At 42.3% G+C, this 18943-nt stretch overlaps 1 protein-coding gene across 7 annotated transcripts in view; it reads left to right on the top strand.

The window, feature by feature from the left end:
• The first annotated feature begins 255 nt into the window (after nucleotides 1-255).
• Nucleotides 256-18943, top strand: part of RAPGEF6 (Rap guanine nucleotide exchange factor 6) — a 207433-nt gene continuing 188745 nt past the window's right edge. For all 7 annotated transcript variants that reach the window (XM_060177662.1, XM_060177643.1, XM_060177648.1 and 4 more), the window contains exon 1: nucleotides 256-527. Coding sequence is in view for 6 of the 7 variants with exons in the window: in XM_060177643.1 (XP_060033626.1) it covers nucleotides 459-527 (69 nt within the window). In the remaining variant the exon portion in view is untranslated. The remainder of the gene's footprint in view (nucleotides 528-18943) is intronic.

Raw genomic sequence — 18943 nt, 5'->3', positions numbered from 1 at the left:
TCTACCATCCAGAAGGCCTACCGCTTAGTTCAACCAACACCAACTAGCTATTTCAGTTGAGTCCGGAAACTAGCTGCCGAAACAGGAACTAAGGAGGATCCTGTTCTTAGGTGAAGTCTCGCGATTTGTCTCTAAATCTCACGAAGGCTTGGTAAAGATCTAACTGCACCGCCCCAGTTCGTACGTCACGCCTGAGTCACGCCCTTGGGCGCTCTTTTGCGTGCTCAGACGTCCTGCGCCTGCGTACTCCCTCCGCCCCCGCGCGGGCTCCTAGCTGGCCAGTCGCGCGTGGGCTGGGGCCCTGGGCGGGCGTTGTGAAGGCTTGTTTGCTCTCGTAAGAGCCCGGAGGGCAGTGAAGACCTCGCTTCTTCCGGGGTGGGGCGTGTAGACCCCCTTACCCAGGGCGAATGGACTGTCGCGGCGGCTGCTGAGGGCAGGCTGGGGGGAGTCCAGCAGCCATGAACTCACCGGTGGACCCCGGTGCCAGACAGGCGCTGAAGAAGAAGCCGCCCGAGCGGACCCCGGAGGTAAGGCCGGCCGGCCCGGCGCGCGTCCCCTGCCCCACGGACGGACAAGCGTCCCGCTGCCGGTCCTGGAAGCGCGGCCACTGGCCCCGGGCGGGACCCTCGCACCTGCCGCCTGGGTGTCTGTCCCCCGGATCCCCTGAGCCGGGCTGCCTTGCTGGCGCGGCACGACCGTCTTCCCCGCCCGATTGCCGCCTTCCCCACACACTGGTTCTCGCCGGCGACTTCCGAGTGTGTGAGTGTGTGTGTGTTTAAAGAAGTGGGGCACCGCTAAGTCGTATTTTCTAAGTAAAATGTGGGTGTCAGGAGTGCGGTTGCCTCCCGTAGGTTGGCAGGCTGGAAAAAAAAAAATCGAGGTAGGAATTGCCGGTGAACGGTAACAGCCATGTTAAAGGTCCTGAAATACGGGACTAAGGTGAATGTCTCCAGAGCCAGCTTGAAACTTTTCATCCAGTCCGAGCTGAGCTCAGTCGCAGATGCTGCATACTTAAAAAGGCAACGCTGGAGGTACTTTCTCAGCTGTCAGTGGGAAATTTTACAGAATTTTAAGCTGGAATCCAAACCTAGCTGTATTGGATTAGAAGGAATGGCATCGGGGTAAAATGATTTTTCAGGTGACCTGAGGCGACTTGTCTGCTGGCACTCCACTGAAACCTGTTAGCTTTGCATTTCTCTATGGAGTGCTTAGATTTATGGGGGAGGTATTCCTTGATTCAGGGAAGTTTCTATAATAAGTGGTATGTGTTTCCAAAATCAGAATAGGAATGCTACTGGATTGATATAGCCGTGTATATAGTTGCAGTAAATGAAATTAAGTAATCCCTGACTATTCCTAAATCTGTTGGTTATTTATTTATTTTGTTTAGTTTATTGTTTACATAGCATGTCTTTAACTTTTTTCGTGGTATGATATTATTCAAGCCATAATTGTGCCTGTGATGGATGAAATGTCATTATGAGAAGTCCTGAAATTACATGGGACCAAAGCATATTCTTCCCCTGGTCTTCTTGAGGCCTGCATTTATAATTCTGTGTTTCTTATTATGGAGAGCTGTGAGTTAATTGAAAGCATTCAGATTGGAACAGGTGAATCTGCCACAGATTTTATAGCATTACAAAGCATTATACAAGGTTAACAATGTATAATAGGGACTTTTAATTATTACTTATGAACTCACATTTTATTTATTTTTATACCCACCAGTGTTATCACTGTGATTCCATGCTTTCATGACAAATCCACTGCCCGTGGCCACCACTTTTCTTTCCTTTTTCTTCTTTTTCTTTCTTTCTTTCTTTCTTTTTCTTTTTTCTTTTTTTTTTTTTTGATAGAGAAATGGAGAAGGAAGGGTGAAGTGAAGAGAAAGACACCTACGGTCCTGTTTCACCACTTGTGAAGCTTCTCTCCTGCAGGAAGGAACTTAAGGAAGGTTTAAGTCCCCCAGTCCTTGCACATTGTAATAAATTCCCATTTTAATGGGAAAATCATACTGTTCTTTGGTAGCATAGTTACTCAGTTTGAAACAGCCTGTTTTAAGCTTTGGGAAATTTTCAAAAGTAATCACAAAATTTTTAAAAATTACCAGGTCACTGACCAGCTCTGGTTTGTGGTGGTGCTTGTGATTGAACTTGAGTCTTGGGAACCTCAGACCTGAAAGTCTTTTAAATAATCATTATGCTGTCATCTCTGTCCTCAACAATTATTGCTGAAAGCTTACCAGTTCAAGGCACAAGGATCTATCAGTTAAAACAAACAACAAAAATGGGCCTGTTTGTTTCCATTCTAATACTGAGGAAAAGAGAGCAGATATGCAATAAATTACATAACATGTTAGCTGATAATTGCTAATTTAAAAAAAAAGGCAGAGTGAAAGATTGGAAACATGATGCAAGATCTTTATTGCAGCTTAAGATGACCAATATTGTGACCAAGTATGTGGCTTAACAGTAGAGTGTTGGGCTACCTAGATAAGACCCTGGGCTCAGTCTGTAGTACTGTTGATATATATTGCTAGAGCAGAGCAGTACTCCCATCTTTCTCTCTTGTAAAAAGGGGGGGGGGGACCAGAAGGTAACACCAGACTTAGCATATCTGAGGTCCCAGATTCAGTCCCTAGTACTACTGTTTGCCAGAACTGAGTGGTGCCTGGTTGCCCCCCCCATATGAAAATAGATAACTAAATGTGGGGGGCGGGGGAGAAGAGAAGATGGTCAGTGTTGCACTGATTGAGATTAACTTTTTTTTTGCCTCCAGGGTTATTGTTGGGGCTCAGTGCCTGCACCATGAATTGACTGCTCCTGGAGGCCATTCCCCCCCCCACTTTGTTGCCCCTGTTGTTGTAGCCTTGTTGTGGTTATTATTGTTATTGTTGATGTCATTCATTATTGTATAGGACAGAGAGAAATGGAGAGAGGAGGGGAAGACAGAGGGGGAGAGAAAGACACCTGCAGACCTGCTTCACCACCTGTGAAGCAACTCCCTTGCAGGTGGGAAGCCACGGGCTCAAACCCAGATCCCTATGCCAGTCCTTGTGCTTTGCTCCACGTGCGCTTAACCCGCTGTGCTACCGCCCGACCCCACCCCCAGATTAACTTTTAACTTTAAAAATATTGTTTTGTACAATTTATTATTATTACCATTCTTTTTTACCAGAGTTTTGTTCAGCTTTTACTTGTGGTGCTGGGAATTAAATTTAAATTCTTTGGTGCTTCAGGCATAAAAATCTTTTTGCTATTCCCTGTTGGGCAGTAAGTCAGTTTCCCTGCGGTCTATTTACATAACCAGTTACCTAGGAACTGCCCTGCCTGCAGGGCACTGGTTTGATCCCACTGGTTCACCATGTCTTTTTGCTCCACCCCCTCTCATAGTCACCCTGATTTCCACCAGTCTCTTTTCGCTCCACCCTCTCTACGTCACATCCTGTTTCCACCCTACTTGGCGAGTATATATACAGCTGCTCTTCTGTTTTAACACACTTGGGATTGCCTTCAGGCTCTGAGAGTTCCAGAGTCTATCTCCTGCGACTTTGGCACAAGTTCCTGATCCCTCTCCCACACAGCAGCCTGGTGGGCTCCAGTTGAGTTCTCTCCAACCCAGAGAGCACTTGCTGGGGAAGAAGCACCCTCAGGCTCTCCCGGCAGAGGGGAAGACAGAGAGGGGAGAGAAAGATAGACACCTGTAGACCTGCTTCACCGCTTGTGAAGCGACGCCCCTCCATTTGGGGAGCCGGGGGCTTGAACTGGGATCTTTACGATGGTCCTTGCACTTTGCGCCACCTGTGCTTAACCCGCTGTGCTACCAACCGACTCCCCAAATGGACTGCAGGGATAAGCAGGGAGAAGCTGGCGGACTGCCCAACAATTCCCCCAACCCAAGATTAACTTTTACATAAAGACGAGACACGTGATGAAACTTACTGTAGGGATATGTGAGGGAAGCATTTCTCAAATGTGTGCTCATTGCAAATGCCATGTGATGCAGTTCATGTTTGTTGTTGTCAGGGAAGGGCGAGGAGCTCTGAATAACAGAATGTCCCACATGAGGGTAAGAATAGTAAGAATTTCAAATTCTTTGAAATTTGAAAGGTTCCTCCTTCATTTTGGCAACCGGTAGCCAGTGCTCAGTGGTTCACTAGTCAAGAATTTAAAATAAATAAATAGGGACCCAAGGAACTGAAGGATAGTTCCCCTGGTGGAGTTCATGCATTGCACTGAGTCCCAGGAGTACTATGCACCTGGGGGAGGGGCTCCAGTGCTATGGGGTCTCTCCTTCTCTGATAGAAAAAGAATGAAAAGGGAGCCAGGAGGTGGCGCAAAGCAATGACCGGTGTAAGGATCCTGGTTCTAAGTGTAGTGCAAAGCATAGTAAAGGTTGCCATTTACAACTGTGGTTTGACAGTTTTTTTTTCTTTCTTTGGCTATTTGTCTTATTCTGTAGAGCTAGCTTCTACATTGGTAAATTTTCTTTCCTGAGCTAGTTCTAATTTCCTTTTCCACTTTGCAAAGTTTTTTTTTTTTTAATGGAAAAATTTAGACTTAAGTACTGTGTGAAGTAGTGTACTTAACAACAAAAACTATAGAGGTACTCATTTTGAGCCCCTGAATGAAACAAGCAAACAAAAAAGAAACCAGTTAAAATCAAGACATTATTTGGCAGTATCTGAACTAGGTTAATATTTAACATAATTTTTTCTCTATAGTCTTTTTTTTTTTTTTGTGAGCATCACATTAACCTCCTTATAGCTTTTGTGGTTCATCTTCCTCATTGAGTACTTAATACAGTGCTTTGGATATGTTACATGATCAATAAATTTATTAAAAAAAATAAAATTTGGAAGTAGTTTTGTGCGGTTCTTGCATATAGTCATGTGTTGCTTAGCAAAGATACATTCTGAAAAGTATAACTGCTCCTTTGGTGATCTCATCATTGTGTGACAGTCATAGGATATAATTATATGACATTCAATAGTATATCCTACCACATAAGTCTAAATAGTAGATTTAGAGTAGTATATGTTATAGTCATTTGGGGTCACTTTGTCTAACACTGTCTGACACTGACTGAAATGTTAAGCGATGGAGGACGATTTAGAGATAGATAGATAAGACTATTAGGAAAAACAGTGATTAATGTAATGGTTAATATTTGGGGTTCTGGAGCAGTACTCTGCTGACTTTCTCTCACACTTATTAAGTAAATCTTTGAAAGAGAATAATAATTCACTTGGGTGATGCACTTGCCATGCTTGCAGCCCAGGTTTGAACTGGGTCCTTACTGCGTGGAGGAAGCCTCATGCTTTGGTGCTTTGGTGTCTTTCCTTCTCACCAGGACTTCACTGCTCTGGGTTGACTTTTCAGATGGAGACAAATGGGGAGAGAAAGAAAGCATTTACAACACTGAAGCTTCCTCCAATGTGGTGGGGACTGGTCTTAAACCTGTGTCACTCAACATAGCAAAGCAGCACACTCCCCAAGTGAACTACTTCACTGGGCCCTCACTGACAATTTTTTCAACTTTGAGATTGACTGTAGTTTTATACACACTAAAGAAGCCAAAGTATATAGTTGGGTTATATTTGCAAATATATTTGCCTCTGTACCATTGAAATTATTGTGTAGGATATTATTGATAGTATCAATCCAGACATGTCCCCTTTGCTATTCCCATAGGAAACCACTGTTCTGATATTTTTAGCCACAGATTTGTTCTGCTTTTGGATTTCATTTGAGTGGACTCATCGAGTATCTGCTCCTTCCAGCAAACAGGATGATGAAATTACCTAGATGCTTTGCATGTTACCTCTGGACTGGATTGTCTTATTTTTTTTCATAGGAGTATGTATATATATATATATTATTAATGATTAAATAATGATCAATAAGATTGTGGGATAAGAGGGGTAAAATTCCATACAGTTCCCACCACCAGAATTCGGTATCCCATCCCCTCCATTGGAAGCTTTCTTCCAATGTCCCTGGGGGGGGGTGGACCAGAGATCTTTATGGGGTACAGAAGGTGGGAGGTCTGGCTTCTGTAATTGCTTCTCTGCTGGACCTGGGCATTGGCAGGTCAGTCCATACCCCCAGCCTGTTGACTGTCTTTCCCTAGTGGGGCAGGTCTCTGGGGAAGCGGGGTTCCAGGACACATTGGTGAGGTTATCTGCCCAGGGAAGTCAGGTTGGCGTCATGGTAGCATCTGCAAGTTGGCTGAAAAACATTAAAATGTAAAGCAGAACAAATTATTTAATAATCAGAAACCTAAAGGTAAGAATATAACATGAGATTTGTGGTCTTCATGTTGGAAGAAGCTAGGAAGTCTATTTTAGGTATATTCCAAGGGGCCCATAACTTATGTAAATTAACCTGGGCACGACAGCTAATATACAAGTGGGCTAAAAGTATTGTCTGGGAAGATGGTGTCAGAGTTGTTGGGAATAAGACTAAAAAGCAGGAATCTGGATGGTGGCACATCTGATTGAGTACACCTGTTACATACAGTGTGCAAAGATCTGGGTTCAAGCCTCTAGTACCCACCTGCAAGGGGAAAGCTTTACAAGTGGTGAAGCAGTGTTGCAGGTCTCTCTCTCTCTCGCTCTCTCTCTCTCTCTCTCTCCCCCCCTCTCCCTCTCTCCCTTTCTTTTTTTACATATTATTTATTTATTCCCTTTTGTTGCCCTTGTTTGTTTTTTTAATTGTTGTAGTTATTATGGTTGTCGTCATTGTTGGATAGAACAAAGAGAAATGGAGAGAGGAGGGGAAGACCGGGAGAGAAAGAGACACCTACAGCCCTGCTTCACCGCCTGTGAAGCGATTCCTCTATAGGTGGGGAGCTGGGGGCTTGAACTGGGATCCTTGTGCCAGTCCTTGCGCTTTGCGCCACATGTGCTTAACCTGCTGCGCTACCGCCCGACTCCCTCTCTCTTCCTTTCTATTCTCTCTTCCTTCCCCCTCAATTTCTGGCTGCCTTTATCTAATAAATAAATAGCATAATTATGGATCAGGGCAGAGAGGAGTTCCCAAATATGGGAAAAGTATATAAATACCATTAACTGTAAACACCATCAAATCTGACCTAGGCCCAATGTCTATTCATGTATAGCACAGGAGCCTGTGTAACCTCTGCATCCTTTTTGGTCTGAGCTCACATTCCATTGGTCATAACTAGGAACATTCTAGGCTGCACTCGTTTCAGGACCAGTCTTTCTCAAGAGGCAGAGTATGTTGACCCAGGTTTCCTCTGGACTGGATTTTGAACACCCTTTCTTGGTGTTCTCCTTCATCTTAATCTGTTTATGCTTTATATCGTAATTCAATGTTTTGACTGCATATTTGGATTGTCTACCTCAGTCATCCAGACCTATACTTGGGATAACTGCTTTTCAGTCTTCGGGCTACAATTTATACCACGATATACCCTGTTCAGTTCTTTCTGTCAAACTGCTTAATAGCACCAGAACAATTCTAGGGGGGAATAATCCCATGTTGTGCTTATTTGGAACAAGCCTATAATGGGGGTGCATGAGCAGACTAAAAGTTCTTATAATTCCTATTTTCTGATTTGGCTAACAGCATATATGAGTACATTGCTATAATAGCAGAATTAGGATGGGAGTAGGATTCATATGTGGAAAGGGATTGAGACTATTTGGGGGATACAGTTAGGAGTGTCATTAAGCATTTGAAACTTCAAATCAAACTGGATCTGAGTTGATCTGAGAGTCTGCAGCATATGGGACATTGGTAGGAATTCTCAGTGTAAAAAAGTGGAGCAAAGATAGACCTTTTGGCCCTGGGTAATAGCATGATTATGCAAAGACTTTCACCTATGTCTCTTGAGGTCCCAGATTTAGTCTCAGCATCACCATAAACCAGAGCTTTGTAGTGCCCTGGAAATAGGAAGGAAAAGAGGGGGAGAGGGTGGCAGGCTTTTTGGATGCTCTTATGCTAAATGGGATGGGAAAAGGTAAAGAAAACTGCAAAAAAAAAAAAAAAAAAAAAGGGGAGGAAATTACAGGGCCTGGGTGGTGGTACACCTGGTTGAGCGCATACCCAACATTAACATTATAGTGTGCAAGGGCCCAAATTCTAGCCCCCCAGTCCTCACCTGAGAGAAGCTTCATGAGCAGTGAAATAGTGCTGCGGGTCCCCTCTCCCCATTCCCAATTTCTTTGTCTATCCAAAATAATTTTTTCTTTTTTTAAATTATAGAGGTAGGAGGAGAACAGAAAGACAACAGCTGCCTTCCTGTCATCTTAGGAAGAAATGCTGTTCATGTAGGGAGTCTAAGAAAATTGGGGACTAGTGAAATCTTTGGGTTGCTTCCACAAGAATGATTTCAGTGGGCTGATAAAGAGCCTGTTGGTTATATAATTGAAGAGAGAATCAGATATCAAAAGTGAAGGCAGCAAGTGTACTGTTTATGAATTTTACTGTTATGGGAAGCAAAAGCTTTAAAGTGTGCCATGTGTTCTAGCACTGTCACCAACTTCCGTGCACATACATTTTAACTGTATTTGTAAATAACCTAATACAGAACCTCTTAACTTGAGATATATATATATATTTCTTATTTATTGATTGATTGATTTATTCCCTTTCGCAGCCCTTGTTGTTTATTGTTGTAGTTGTTGGATAGGACAGAGAGAAATGGAGAGAGATGGGGAAGACAGATAGGGGGAGAGAAAGACACCTGCAGACCTGCTTCACCACTTGTGAAGTGACTCCCCAGCAGGTGGGGAGCCGGGGGCTTGAACTGGGATCCTTATGCTGGTCCTTGCCACCTGCGTTTAACCTGCTGTGCTACTGCCTGACTCCCGAGATATATTATATTTCTTAAATCAGGGTAATTTTTTTAGTGTCCAGGTCCACTTCAGTTCTTGAGTTACAACATGTAAAAATAATTAGGCGTTGATATTTATAGAAAGCTCCTTAAGTAATTCTGATACATAGATGGGGTGAAAAGCATTGTCCATTGTGCTACATTCTGTCGTATGCTTTACATTGGTTTGTTCTAGCCCTCCCCCGCCAAGAGAATTGGATCAGTCCAGTTAATTTCGCAGGCCCGCTTGGCCCTGCCCCAAGGGACCCCGGGAGAGGGTTCCTGAGTAAGAGAGTTCGAGAGTTACAGAGTAAGAGAGAGTTCCACAGTGGAAGAGTTTCAGAGGGTTCCCCAGTACGAGAGTTCCAGAGTTCCAGAGTTGGAGAGTTCCCTAGTTACAGAGTAAGAGGGAGTGCTTGTGCCGCTGCAAAGAGACAGCCGAGTTCTGTTTGGTGATTAGTTTGTCTGCAGAGTTCTGTTTGGTGATTAGTTTGTCTTAGTTTATGAATCGTTGTTCCTGAATAAAGAAATACAACTTCCCTGCCCAGCCGTTGTCTCCGTGTCTCTGTTACCCGCCTGTGAAGCCAACCCGCCCGGCAAGAGCCTCAGAATTTTAACAACAACATTCTCTTTTCTCTATCATAGAAAATATGGTACATAAAAGTAAAAATTTAAAAAGAAAATGTGGTACAGTGTTTAAGCCCCTGAAATTTTGCATTTGTGTAAACAGATTTGCACTTGCAAAAATTTGACCCTAGGCAAGGTACTTAACAGCACTGAATATGTTTGGGATTGTTATATGAACTAAATGAGATAATGTATGTAAAATATTTCACAAAATGCCTATCATGATGAACAGTCCATAAACAATAACCATACATATTGACTAAAATCATCCTCTGGCTTGATACATTCAGTTTTCTTACTGAAATACCAGTTCCAATGCTCATCTACAAAATGTAAATCCTTTCTTCATTTTTCTTCCCCTTGTTAAGGTACTTTGCACTTCCTTTCAACTTATTACTTACAATACTATGTTATGATTACCTGCACACTACCCTCTCTGGTAGAACTTTAAACTTCTCCACAATGATTTTAACATAGTAGGTACTCAAATATTTGTAAATAACTTTGAAGAGAAAAGGAATATTAAAAACACTGTATCTTATTTTGTTAGTTATTTGCATTGGCCAAATTATTTGAAGTAGTAGGATAAGAAAACTGGAATTGTTTGACAAGATGGCAACATTTGCGATTAGTAGTCTATGAAATAGGAATTAAGGAGCTAGGAGATAGCATACATACCATGCATGCCCTCATGACCTGGTTTGTGCCCCAGTCACTAGGGTAAACTTTAAGAACAGTTGAATGGTGCTCACTCTCCCCCCACCCCGAAATTAAAAAACAATTCTCTGAGAATGATAGTTTTGCAGGCATGAAAATCTGCACTAAATAAATAAAATGTGAATTTAGGGGACTGAGAGATAGGTCATCTGGTAGAGCACACACATTACCATGTGTGAAGAAGACCTGGGCTTGAGCGTCAGCCATCACCTGGGAGTATCTACACAGGGGGACCATCTTGAGCAGTGCAGTGCCACCTCCTGGGTGGTGTCTGTGTCAGTTTAATGGGAGTTTATAATTCTCATGTGTCACAAGTGCCAGCTGGAGTTGAGTCATTTATGAGTTCCTTAAATGTCTTATGCCTCCATAAATTGAGTTCTTAAAGTGATTCATACTCATTTTTCATTACATATAGGGAACAGGGGTAGATGGCATAGTGGTTATGCAAAGAGACTCTCATCCCTGAGGCTTCAAAGTCCCAGGTTCAATCACCCACACCACCATATACCAGAGCTGAGTTAAAAAAAAAAAAAAAAAAAAAACGGGCTGGGCCATGGCACACCAGGTAAAGCACACACCCCCACACCCCACCCCTACAGTTCCCTACCTGCAGGGTCATCATTTCACAAGTGGTGAAGCAGGTCTGCAAGTGTCTATCTTTTTCTCATCCTCTCTATCTTCCTCTCCCCTCTCAGTTTCTCTCTGTCCTACCCAATAAAATGAAAAAAAAAAAAAAAAGTCTCCAGGAGCAGTGAATTCGTAATGCAGGTACCGAGCCCCATCTATAACCCTAGAGGCAAAAAAGCCCCTCCATGGATAGATAGGTTCAATTTACACGAGCTGGAGTAAGGTTAACCTGAATGATAACTGTAATTTATAGAGCTCAAATATGTTTTAAAACCGTAACTATTTCTTTTCCAAAGAACAGGCCTTTGTCAGGTGCTCGAACTTGCCCCCCCTCAGGTTGGGAATCTATGATACATGTAAAATGAGGTGCCTAGAAAAGACACTGCCGAACAAAGACCCCATCCAAATCTAGTACTCTTTCTGTATAGTTGTTTACAAATAAAGGTCAAAGGGCCCCCAAAGCAAAATAAGTTCTTTGTTCATCTGCTGTACAAAAGCACAACCGAATCTTTGTTCTGCCACCCTCAGGGATGTGCGCAGTGACTCAGTAAAACATTATTTCAAGTGCCCTTTCACCAATTCACGAGAAAACTCTACAAGTTTACATCAAAGGCCATTCTAAATTCTGAGATTAATAATTACAAGAATACTAAATTTTTGTATTTTCTTTCATTATACATCCCCTCAACTCTAGCTATCTGTTCATTGCAAAATCAGACTAGTTTTAAAAAATAAACAGCTTTTCTTGCTTGGAAATAGGCAGTTTTATTAGTACTTAACTAGACATGGAATTTTTTTCTCTTAGAAATTTTAAGCTACCTGATTAAAAACAGGAACATTAGAACTTGTATTTATATTTCTCATGAAGTTTCCAAAAAATGTTTTAAACCCACACCAAAAAAAGTTCCTTTTCCAGGATATGATTGACTTTGCTCTATCTGTATAGTTTCTGAAAATTGTCAGGTAAGACACAGAATTTATGGTAACTTATTTTGTATGCATATATGATGCCAACAGAGTTACCAGTGGGATTCCATGTTTGTATGATTCTTTTGTTATTTTTTCTTTTATTTTTAGATAAAGTGTGAGAGAGTGGAAGGACACCATAACACCACTCCACTGCTTATGAAGTATCATCTGGGAAGTGACTTGACATGCTAGTGCTCAGGGTCACTTAGGTTGGGGATGGCAGGACCTCATTCTGAGATGTGACAGCATTGTGTCCTCTAGGGCTACCCCAGAACAGGATCTCTGAACTGTGAGCCAATCATTTCCCTCTCAGTTGTTAATGGAAGTAACACTTTAAGAAAATTTTTTGTTGTTATTTATTTTTATTACCATAAGGGTTATCACTGGGGCTTGGTGCTTGCTTTACAAATCCACCACTCCTGGAAGCCATTTTATTTTTCTTTATTTGATAAGTGAGTGGGAAATTGAGAGTGTAAGGAGAGAGAAAGAAGGTGAGAGATGCCCTCTTCTTCTTCTAGCGTTTGCCCTTCTTCCATAGCCAGTCAACAGCATCAGGTTGAGCCTGATGTAAAGTTTCGAGACCTCCTTTGAATCTGGAGAGGTGGCAGTCATTGACTATGTGGGTCATAGTCTGTCTGTAGCCGCAGGGGGAATTCGGGTCGTCTCTGGCTTCCCAGCGATGGAACATAGCGGCACACTGGCCATGGCCTGTTCGATAGCGATTGAGGAGGGCCCAATCATAATGTGCTAGGTCAAAGCCGGGTTGACGCTTGCAGGGGTCTGTGATGAGGTGTTTGTTCTTTACCTCAGCTGACTGCCAACTCTGTTTCCAAGAGACTGGAACAGAGAAGTTCAGTGTAGGCGTAGGGGACCAGATTGGGTGACGAGACGTCAAGCGTTGGACAGGGTGGGGGAAGATATCCGCGTATATTGGCAGGTCCGGTCGAGCGTAGACATGGGAAATGAACTTAGATGATGCGGCATCCCGACGAATATCTGGCGGGGCGATGTTGCTAAGAACTGGCAGCCATGGAACCGGGGTGGAACGGATGGTTCCAGAAATTATCCTCATGGAGGAATATAATTTGGAATCGACCAAGTGGACATGGGGGCTACGGAACCATACTGGGGCACAGTATTCTGCAGTGGAATAGCATAATGCCAGAGAGGATGATCGTAGTGTGGAAGCACTCGCGCCCCATGAGGAGCTGGCCAGTCTTGCAATGATGTTACTCCTCGCGCCCACCTTTGCTGCAGTTTTTATGAGATGTTTGTGAAATGACAGAGTGTGATTGAGAGTAACGCCAAGATCGACCCAGTCTGGAAAAGAGAAATTTCCCATGAGTGGTCATCCCACTTCCGTTTATCTGGTCCATCTCCAAAACTCTCCCTTTACACTGTCTGAACTGGAAGACGCTTTGAAGAGGGTTAAACCGGGAACAGCTGCTGGCTATGATAACATCACCCCAGAACTCATTCTTAACCTGGGTCCCGCGGCAAAGAAGTGGCTCGCTACATTCCTGTCCCACATCTTGGAATCTGAGTCTATGCCCAAAATTTGGCGTCGTGCGAAGATTATAGCGGTTTTGAAACCAAAGAAAGACCCAACACTGGCCGCCAGCTATAGACCAATTTCTCTCCTCTCCGTGTGTTACAAACTCCTTGAGAGGCTGCTTCTGTCATGTATTTCTCATCTTACAGAGAAATTCCTATCACCTGCCCAAGCTGGTTTCCGCCCAGGAAGATCTACCTGCGAACAAGCCCTGGCCCTCTCAACTTACATTGAAAATGGATTCCAGAAGAATTTAAAGACGGGTGCTGTCTTTGTTGATCTCACAGCAGCCTATGACACGGTCTGGCACCGTGGTCTCCTAGTCAAGATCTCAAGATGCCTGTCTCCATGGGTGGCCAACACTATATCGTTTCTTCTCCTAAACAGAAGATTCCGGGTGCATCTGGGTGACAAGTCTAGCAGATGGAGACCTGTCTCAAGTGGCCTCCCCCAGAGCTCTGTTCTGGCTCCTACGCTATTTAATATTTACATCAATGACCTCCCAGAAACTTCTTCAAGGAAGTTCATCTACGCCGATGACATCTGCTGTGCAACTCAGGCATCCAAGTTCAACATCCTCGAGGAAACACTCACGAAAGACATGTCTCTGATACCTGATTACTGTAAAAAATGGCGACTAATCCTTAGCACTGCAAAAACAGTATCATCTGTTTTCCATCTACACCATGCCTCGGCATCGCGTGAGCTTAATGTGCAGCTTGGCGGTACAAGAATCCGGCATGAAGCCCAGCCAGTCTATCTTGGCGTTACTCTCGATCGCACTCTGTCATTTGAGAGATGCCTACAACATTGTTTCACTGCTTGTGAAGCTTCCCTGCAGGTGGGGACCAGGGACTTGAACCCTGGTCCTTATGCTTGGTAATATCTGCCTGTACCAGATATTACCTTGGTAATATCTGTCTGAACTCTGGAAGCAGTACCTTTTGATTATTCTTTGGAGTATAACTCCAAAGGAGAGAAATATTGCCCTCTACTTTCCCTTACACTGGAACTTTCATGGTTGGGTAGCTTCAAACTTTGCTGTGTAGTAGAGATAGTAGGACTTGCTGAATAGGACACTTCAGTTATATAATGAAATTAGTGTGTGTGTGTGTGTGTGTGTGTGTGTGTGTGTGTGTGTAATACTGGAGCAGGGGGAGCCAAGAGCTAGTGAAACAGTTGCATGCAGATACAGGAACTGAACTTGACAGAGGTAAATATCTTGCTTAAGGTTACATGATTCATCAGTGACTTCCTCAGTCTAGTAGTATTCTACTGCTTTCTTTTAGCAGAATAGTGAACTTTAGACAATCTAAAGCTGTGAACTTTTGTTTCTATACCAGTCTCTATATGAATGCCTAATATTTTCCTAAATAAATGTCTCTTGTTCAATCTTACCTGGGCTACATGAAACATTGTAGGTGCTAATGCCAATTTATTTAAGCAATTCTTTCTCTCTAAATTTTTTAAAGAAACTGTATTTTTAATTTTTTTCCCCTTTGTTCCCTTGTTGTTTGTCGTCGTTGTTATTGCTGTTGTTGTTGTTGGGTAGGACAGAGAGAAGTGGAGAGAGGAGGGAAAGACAGGGGAGAGAAAAGTAGATACCTGCAGACCTGCCTCACCACCTGAGAAGCAAACCCCCTTTATTTTTATTAACAACAAGGGGAAGGAGAAAAAGATAGAACAAACTAGAGCATCAATGTAGCATGTGTTGTTCAGAGAATCTAACTCAGAGGTTTATAGTTGAATACATTTGGGGGTGGGGCTGAGAAGAAGGCAGCCTAATAAATAATTGTGTATTTAAAAAAAAATATATATATATAGTATATATATATATATATATTTAGTATAGAGACAGGATTTGAGAGGGGAGAAAGAGATTAGGGAAAATGAGATACCTGCAGCTCTGCTTCACCAGTAATAAAGCCTCCTCTCTGTTGGTGAGTATGGGGAGCTTGAACCGGGGTCCTTGCACACAGTAATCTGTGTTCTTTACCAGGTGCACCACCACCTAGCCCTGTATTTGTGTATTTTTTTAAACGCTGTTTTAAAGCGCCAAGTAAAAACTGAAGTTCTTTAGTTAAATGAATAGAGATACAAAATTAAAATTCAGTCTAAGTACTATGACAATTGTAAATATGTATTCAGGAGTTTTTAGAGAAGATTGTTGAAAGGAGTAAAGATAGGGAGGTGTGTCTTTCATGTTTTAGAAAAGGGAGTTCAGACTTGATTATAGATTATTATAAATAAAAGTGAAGACAAGGCAGTATGTCTTTCCTGAAAAAGGAGCAGTGTCTGCAAGTCAATGAAATAAGACTGGCAGGAACATGCAGGTTGGGTATCTGAAACATTGGGACAAGAATGAGGAGTCTTCCATGAAGGTGGAACTTAAGGAACAAAAACAGTAATAGAAAAACATGAGGTGAAACTTGGTCTGGGTGTGGTGTATTGCACCAAAGGATTCTGGGGCAAGAAGGAAAGGGGATGAAAGGATGTTGGGGTTCTGGTATATGATGTAGGAGGGGGTGCTAGGTTAGGGGGAGCAGTTGAATCCCAGACACCTATCAAGAGGTGGTGGGGTGTGTTGTGCTTGTGTGTCAAAGACTGTACTATAAACCATTACCCCCCCCCCCCAAAAAAAAAGGAGGAAAGATAAAAAAAAATGAAACTAGGGGCTGAGCAGTGGCATGCCCAGTGGAGTACACACATTACCAAATGTGAAGACCCAGGTTCAATCTCCTGGCCCCACCTGCAAGGGGGAAACCTCACAGGCAGCGGAGCAGTGCTGAAGGTATCTCTCCTACCCACCCTCTTTCTCTCTGTTTCTATAAGAAAAGAAAGGGGTAGGGGAAAAACACCAGGAACATTGGAGTCATAATGCAGGTTTGGAACCCCAGCAGAAACTGTGGGGGGCGAGGGTGGGAGTTAGATGAGGCTAGATCATGAGGGTCTGAGTTCCTCTTAGAAAGAAGTTTGCGTTTGCATTTTTGAAAAGTTCACTCTGGCAGCATTGTGAAAAACGAATTACAGATTGCCAGACTAAAGACAAAAGACTGTTTTACCCAGTGAAGCATAGTGAATCCCTAAATTGTTCCAGTTGAGATATTTAGGAAGTAGACCACAGATTTTTGATTAGACATGTTAAAGGTGAGTACTGTATTTAAATCAGAGAACCTAGGAGAAGGATAAAGCTAGCGCTATCAGTAATGAGTTTAGCTTTGGATATATTGTACTTAAGATGCTCTTAGGTCACACCCAGGCAGACATGTTTAATGTGTAATTGCAAATTAGAAAGCTTTGAACTAGATATAAGGATAAGAGTATCATTAGAATATTTCTAGATCTTGAAGCTATGGATGTGGAGGATATTGCTGATGATAATCTCCATAAAGGGTAATATCAGGACCAGGAGATAGCTTACATCACAGAGAACTCACATTACCATGCATAATGCTTAGGTTTGAGCTCTTTATCGCTCACATGGGAGCAGTATGCAAAGGGAAATCTCTCCTCTGTCTTTTCTCCCTCTGACACTTACTCTCTATGTGACAAAAAGGGATATATATATATATATATATATATATATATATATTTGCCTCCAGGGTTATTGCTGCCACTCAGTGCCTTCACTCGAATCCACTGCTCCTGGTGGCCATTATTTCCATTTTTTTTTGTTGTTGTTGTTGTTGCCATTATTGCTGTCATTGTTGGATAGGACAGAGAGAAATTGAGAGAGGAGGGGGAGATGGGGAGAGAAAGACATCTGCAGACCTGCTTCACCACTTGGGAAGCAACCCCCCTCTAAGTGGGGAGTCACCAGGATCCTTACACTGGTCTTTGCGCTTTGCATCATGTGTGCTTAACCTGCTCCGCTACCTCCCGGCCCCCCACAATTAATTTTTGAATAGTTTAATTAGGCAGTATATTTTAATCTACCAATAAAAACTCAGTTTTACTATGAAAAATATATACTCAAATCTAGCAAGACAAGACTAGATTCTAACACAATGATGAAATGAAGTAGGCTTTTCCAGAGCGTATTGCCAGTTATAGTGTGTCTTGGACAAATATTGGCATAGTGATGATTAGGGACACATTCAGAGGGGGGGAAATCATTAAATTAAGACCTGAATTTTATTTTAAATACTTTATCACATGAGAGAGTTCTGGGAGTTCTACATAAAACAAAGAAAAAAAAATAAAGTAGACCACCAGGGAGGGGATAAAATTGGGAACTCTTCACCATGCAAGTCCAGTGCTATACCAGTTGAATTGTTTCCCCAGCCAGAAGACTTGAAATTTAAGAACTATTTTAGAACTAAAAATAGTTTCACCAGGTGAAAGACAAAGCAGGAAGAATAGTCCTCTTGATAGCGTAATCCTCAGTGAGAGTAATAGTTCACCTTATTTACCTATGTCCCTCAAATTGGTACTTACTATTGCTAAACTATTTCAAATTGCTTATCTGATGACCTTTCACCTCTGACCTATATCTCCCAAATGCCTTTTACAATAGCTTTTTCACTCCTTGTAGGTTACATTTGGTTGTCATGTTTCTTTAGTCTCATCTAATCTTTTACTTTTCTGTTTTGCTTATGAATGGTGTTTTTTGAGAAGTCTGACCAGTTGGCTTTTAGAATGATCTGGTTTATGATGATTAGTTTCAAGTTACTTTTCTTGGAAAACTACATTAATTATTAAATATTAATTATTAAATATTAACGTGTTTTCTATTAACATCTTCAGTTCAGCATTTAATTTTTTTCATACTTTATGAGGAAGTAATGGTTTACAATAGAATTGTTGACACATAGGTACAATCCCTCACCTCCCCATATGTGTCTTAAGTATCTGACAGAGACTAGGTTCCCCTCTCCCATCATGCACCAGGCCCCAACCCATCCTTTTTCTTCCTTCTCCAGAGTCCTTTGCTTTGGTACAGTACACCACACCCAGTCTTAAGTTTCACTTTATATTTTCCTTTATTGTCCTTGTTGAAGTTCCACTTATGAATGAGATCATTCGGTATTTGGCCTTCTCTTTCTGGCTTATCTCAGCACGATATGTATTGTCCAAGATAATGCAAAGGAGATGACATCATCATTCTTAACAGTTGAGTAGTATTCCATTGTGTTTATACATCACAACTTTCTTAGCCACTCATCTGTCCTTGGGCCATCTGGGTTGCTTCCAAGTTTGGACTATTACAAATTATTCTGCTATGAACGTAAGTGTGGATAGGCTTCTTTATTTCCTTTGGGTATATCTTCTGGAGAGGAATTGCTGAGTTATAGGGTAGATCCATTTCTAGCATTCTAATTTCCAGACTATTTTCTATATAGTTAACCAATGTACATTTCCACCAGCAATTTGGGAGAGATCTTTCTATCCTCACAGCCTCTCAAAACAGTTGGTGTTTCAGTCATTTCGTGCGTGTGTGTGTGTTTATTGGATAAAGACAGATATTGATAGGAAAGGGAGAGAGCGTGCACTGTTTCACCATTTAAGAAGCTTTCTCCCCTCTCCCCACCCCTCCACCCACCTGTAAATGGGGACCAGGAGCTTAAACCTAGTCCTTGTGCATAGTAGCATGTGCACTCAACCAAATGT

Source organism: Erinaceus europaeus, chromosome 2 (genome assembly GCF_950295315.1).
Source record: "Erinaceus europaeus chromosome 2, mEriEur2.1, whole genome shotgun sequence".
Classification (NCBI taxonomy): domain Eukaryota; kingdom Metazoa; phylum Chordata; class Mammalia; order Eulipotyphla; family Erinaceidae; genus Erinaceus; species Erinaceus europaeus.
Note: the sequence above shows the minus strand (reverse complement) of the source record. Positions and strands in the feature narration are given on the sequence as shown.